This window comes from Danaus plexippus, chromosome Z (assembly GCF_018135715.1).
Source record: "Danaus plexippus chromosome Z, MEX_DaPlex, whole genome shotgun sequence".
In the NCBI taxonomy this organism is placed as follows: domain Eukaryota; kingdom Metazoa; phylum Arthropoda; class Insecta; order Lepidoptera; family Nymphalidae; genus Danaus; species Danaus plexippus.
The window spans coordinates 9,019,792-9,025,791 of record NC_083559.1 but is presented as its reverse complement, the minus strand read 5'-3'; the positions used below and the strand labels follow the sequence as shown (position 1 = coordinate 9,025,791).

The 6,000-nt window shown below is 27.6% G+C and overlaps 1 protein-coding gene across 2 annotated transcripts in view; it reads right to left on the bottom strand.

Moving 5' to 3' along the window:
• Positions 1–430: 430 nt before the first annotated feature.
• Positions 431–6,000, bottom strand: part of LOC116777877 (glutamate receptor 1-like) — a 71,688-nt gene continuing 66,118 nt past the window's right edge. Inside the window, exons 17-19 of one of the 2 annotated variants that reach the window (XM_032671646.2) lie at positions 4,935–5,177; positions 3,827–3,893; positions 431–2,760 (exon numbers count right to left, since the gene is read on the bottom strand). In XM_032671646.2, the coding sequence (XP_032527537.1) occupies positions 3,834–3,893; positions 4,935–5,177 (303 nt within the window). In that variant the 3' untranslated portion in view covers positions 431–2,760; positions 3,827–3,833. The remainder of the gene's footprint in view (positions 2,761–3,826; positions 3,894–4,934; positions 5,178–6,000) is intronic. The other variant, XM_032671645.2, reaches the window with a different exon arrangement.

Sequence of the window (6,000 nt, the reverse complement as noted above, 5' to 3'; positions counted from 1 at the left end):
TGCATTTATAAGCATATTGCATGGATCTTATATTTAGAATTCTCGTCTTGCCGAATAAAGGTCTTTAATATATCCGTATATTTGGCCTTCCTACTTGATCCTAACCCTTTGTGCCCCTATCATAAACTGTTTGTGGAATTGAAGTCTCGATTCTAGCTCTAGAGCATCATTGTCTTTTGGGAGTGATGTAACGACGTCATCCTGGGATGTCCCCAGGATATGTCTCTTGGAAACTCTCAGGTGTTTATAGAGCTCTGATGGCCTTTTTAGACTCATCCCAAAACTATTGCGATCCCTGAATAAAGTAGATGAGTCAGCCATAAGCGCAGGCCGAGCCACCACTTCAACATCTTTATGACGCCTGCATCTAACTTTGACAAAAGAGTTTTATTAAAATCATAGACGATATAACATCAAATAAAATAGCGTATAAACATCAAAATTTTATTAGAATGAAATATTATAATTGATAACATACATGATGGCAGTGCTAATATTGTATTGATTTAATTTAATTTAAATATTACGTTGACTAATAAGTTAAATAGTAAGTTCATTATTATATTGAAGGTGAAATATTCACTAGCCTATGGTATTAAATCTGAAATAAGGACATTGTTTTATCTTTAAAGAAATGATTGTAGATGTACTTAAAAAAATTAGTCAACAGTGCTTTTTTAAATACCTAGCATCATTAAGATTTAGGATTTTGTCGATAAAGGGTGACAGAAGTTTCCAACGGCAATCTTAATTTTCTCTCTATATAACTTAACTAGTGATTGATAGAAACTTCGGATATTTTCCTGACTTCTCTGAGTTTATCTTTATTTACTAAATGATTGCAATTCGTTGTGGGACAATCATATTTTTTTTCAGACTCGTGTTTATTTGTTTCCCTGTTGTTTATGTCCATAACTTGTATCATTGAGTTTCAAATACAAAATGATTTATTTTGTATATTGTAATTCAAATTCATTTCTAAATAAGTGTCATGCTTTAAAGAGACAAATGAACACATATTATAGAAATGGATATTATAAAGCAATTACATATTTATTATAATTATAAATATATGATAAATAAATCTTCCCTGACTAACATTATTTAAGATACATCTACAATTTATTTATTTTAATTACATAAAAAATGTCCGTATAATAACGTTGAGAGTTAAAGAACAGTAATTATTATCACATATTACAAAATTAAAAAAAAATAAGTCACATATAAAACTGATACGTGATGTGACTTCTGTTGTCATCTTTGGTACATACCAAATTATTGTTTTATATTATTTATATAATTTTATAAGAAATTTATATTTATTTGTACTACACTTAAAAGCACAAGCAAGGTGAATATATATTAAGAGAAAAATAATATGTCTAATTAGTAAGAATAAATAATTATTCTAAACTTATTTTATAATGATAGGTTCCTTATTGATAGATTAGATATTTTCAAAATATTTCAAAGGGAAAAAATTTTATAAGCTAGCCGAAATTTTAAAAATTACCGAAATATAGTTCTTATATCAAAATGTGTGAGAACAGCTACATATTACTTTTACATACTTTTATTATTCTTATACTTAAGTGCACAAATTATTTTTATGAAGTTTGTGAAATACAATTCACATAAAGTATTTAGAAAAAAATAGTATTAAATCTAATTTAAAACTACATGGTTCAATATTAAAATAATATGTATGTTATTTTAAACACAACAAAAAAGTTTCGATAAGATTGACAACTCTGTCCCGAGTTAGATAAATATTGTCAATATTATTTAGTATTATTACTAAAACTTTATTATATTTAAGCATAACAATTGATTATCTGGAATTTTTTTAAACAATTGCTATATTTCCTACATGTGCTGAGTTATGATATAATTTAACAAATGTATTCATGTTAAATGTATTAATAGGTGCATAAGTAAAAAAGGTACAAAACACAACACCTGTCATATAAAAAATGGAACATCGTAAGATTAATAATATTATAAGTATTAATATTACTAATTCATATCGTCTAAATAATCTAAAAAAATTAACGACATTCAATAAACTACAGAAATAGTTTTTAAGATATAATGGCCTGAGTAGTTTCATTATTATAAAACCTTACTCTAAAGAAGAAATTAATATTTAAAGATTTTTGCAGCCCAATTGTGTTGTTTTTTCGTTATGGACTTAAGCTAAAATCGTCGCACAGACAACAAGAAGTACTTTTCACGTAGTTACTTCTTAAAAATAAAGGGTCTCTCAAGATTGACTTCAAAACTTTAGTAGTTGATAAATACCATCTTGTCGAATCTATTCCCGCAATTTAATATAATTATTTAATTTGTCATATCGACATAGTTGAAAACAATTTACAAAAACACGTGCAAATTGTGTTTTATCAAATTTTGTGATGCAATATTCTTCTTGGGTGTTTGAAAAGAATAAAGGAGTTATATATTACAATAATATTTGAATTTAAAAATAAAAAACACTTAATGCGAGACCCCTTATCATAAAAATCATATACATAAAGGCTTGGATTACAGAAAATTAAAATTGTTATAAGATAAATAACATAAAATGGATCAGAAAGTTAGAAAAGACAATAGTTACAGTTGATAGAGGTCAACATTATTAGGTTTTGATAAAGAAGAGCGACGTAAGTTAACGCCACTCTTCTTTGCGGATCAGACATGCGTGAAATTTGCGTGGGCCGTGTCGTCTTGTGAGATTTGAGTCCCAGCAGCGAAGTACTGAAAACATGTAGTAAGCACCAATGTTAATAAATATTGTCTTAATTACTTTTCAAAGTTGTGATAGGAGAGTTCTCTAAATCATGATAATAAGAATGAAAATTTTTTAACTTTCCGTTTCAATATATTGAAATATAATGGTTAATTGATAATATTATTTTTTTACTGTAAATTATGCAAAGAAATAAAATTGCAAGCTAGTGCTGACAACTTCGATTAAAATTAGCTTGATTATGCGCCAGTTAATAGTCAATACAAACCTTGATTTAATCTGTTTCAGACAAAGAAAATCTGTATAATATTTTCAGTATTTAAAATACACACAAGAATACTCACACACATAAATACTGCTTACGTTTTGTACTGTATAAAAATTTTCTGCATGGATATAGATTGTAAGACTGTAAGTACATGAATTTAAATCAAATAATATACTTCTTAATATCATTCTGCTACAAGTAGGAGAACGTGTGACGTGGTTCCTAATTTGGAGTGGTGTAAATTATACAAGCAAAAAAAAACATAATACATCGTTAGGTAATAGAAATACATATGTATATGGATACATATCTCCCACTTATAATGAAACGATGACCTTTTCACTGAGAGAGTAAACTCGTTATAGCATCGTTAAAAAAAATTAAAATTGAATCTGCAGTTAAAAGGTATTTATATTTAATAATTAAGACAATAGTGATATGAATGATGGGTCTTTTTTGACAAATTTTCGAATGAATAGCCTTTCTTTCTAATAGTCCATAATAATTTCTATTATATATTTTTTTTAAGGTCTTATCACACTTAAGTGAATTGTAAAATTTGTGTTATTGTTCATGCAACCAAAATGTCAAATTTGTTGTATACGAGTATCGACATTCCAGGAATTTATAAATGCATAGGAAAGGTTAATGCACTGTTTCAAACACAAACATAGGATAATATAACATAACAAATGAGCTGACTCTTACTCTTTTAATAAAACTAAAACCTGCGGTAATTGTAAGATGTGTATTAGGGATTAACATTTTAACAGATAATAACTTTCGTAGCACTTCATATAACTTACGGAATGTCTAATACATCTTCCGATGTCTATTGCCCATTGTTTCTCTTCCTAGTAAGAAGTCGTTATACTAGGACAAAAAAATATATTTATATTTATTCTCTGTTGCTTATTGAAAGTTTGTCTAATCTTAATAGCTTTACCTCAATAAATCAAAATTGGTTCATATGAAATGAAATTTTAGTCTTACCTATTCATTGCAATGACATTTTTCTTTTCCGTTAATTTATAGTTGATTGAATTTTTTAAATTCTTCAACTGTAATTAGATGTAAGTCCCAATATAATTTTTAAATCTACATATGAGGAAATGTTCATCAAATAGTGCTTTTTATTTTAACGTAGAGGCAAATTACAACATTATCACTTTGAACTTTGTACAAATTGAACTAGATGCTGCCCTGGACTTGGATAATTAGCTTGGTTTGGAGTTTAGCAATGAAAAGCGGTAGGCTGATTTCATTGATTTAGTTTATCTTGTATCTAGATCGATAGATACCATTGGTAGATACCAGCCACCATATCTTAACAGGCTAAAGAAACAGATGAGAAGGATCTCATTGTTTTTCTATTACCCAACGACATGTATCTTTGAATCTTTGACTTAATTTTTCTTCCATTCGATCAAATTACGTTAACTGCATTAATTTATATGTTATATCTTAATATATTTTATATTAAAATCATAGGTATAAGTTATATTAAGCCTTACCTTTAATAGACTCTAGAAAAATGCAAAATGTATTGGAAGTCTTTTATGTTCTCAGTTATATTTTATACTTATATTTATCAAAGACAGAAAATTACAATTACTTTTTTTGTATGTTGAAAGGTCTGTAAAGTCATTAATAGATTCTTATAGACTATCGAGAAGAAAAATGTCATTTCTTTAAACAATTTTAAGTAAATTAAATATTATGTGAAAATCCTAGAAAGAAGATAATTCTGTCAACTGTTTTAAATTTTACTATTCTGTCGCAGATCACCTTTTAGTTGTTGAATTGTGTAAATGTCCCACTAATCTTATCATATAATTTTACTTTCGTGTAAGTAATACTAAAGTGTAATAATGGATCATGATCTCTCTTCCTGTACATGGTTAACTAACATACCCCAGAAAACGCAGACCCGTTCCATCCAAGCCTTTCCTGATCACGCGTCTTGCGTTCATGGGTGGCCATTTTAGCTTTAGCTCTTAAAGCGGCCCGGAGCGGAACATTTGCCTTAGCAGCTTCAGCACGACCGTGTTGACAAAACTCCAGTAAAGCTACGCCAAGAGCCACCGCAAGACCACAAACAAGTACGTAAAAAACTCCTGCAACTTGGCTTAAAGTCATCTCCGTTATAGTAGTTTCCTGAAATGTGAAAAGCGAAAATGCGTTAAGCTCTGCTTCGTTTTAAATAACTTATTTACTGTAGAATATTCTTATTTATTTAGTTCTTTTATACTTTTTGCCCTACGAAAATTTATACTGAAGATGCCTTTGCACAGAAACTGTAAATATTAATTCTTCATTTAAATGTAACTAAGGTTCTCAGATAACTGTACTGGTTTTTATTTTTTTATGACTACATAATCCCCTTACTTTCATTAAAATGAATACTCAAATTTTTTTTTTTTTAAAGATTTATCATGGTAAAAAATAGCTTTCTTCGCTTTTAGCTTTCTATCTTAACTACCTTGATTCAAAGGCAGATATTAAAAAATCTTTATATTTAGATAAATTTTATTCAATTAATTTTTTTAATTATTAGCAAACCTGTTTTTGTTATTTCATCTCAAAAAAATTTGGTTATTAAAAAACGGTTGGCATTTACATATTAGCAAAATTAAAAAAATGGCATAAATGATATTATCATTTTATGCAACTAGTACAATAATCAAATATTTAAATTAAAAAAAAAATTTTTTTTACTTACGAACTTTCTAACCATAGTTGAAAATTAGAAACGGTTTGATGATGCAGTTTTTGAACTCATTAAATTTTATAACACTAAAGTAAAAAATATAAAAATACTAAGAATATAATATATTTTACCTTATTAATATACAATAATATAGTTGGCTATAACAAACAACTTAATAGTTAATTACAAGATATTATTTAAAAACACACAACTATGCCAGTAACTTCCGCTATCCCTACAGCAGGTGAAGAATTCGCTTTGATGTTAAAA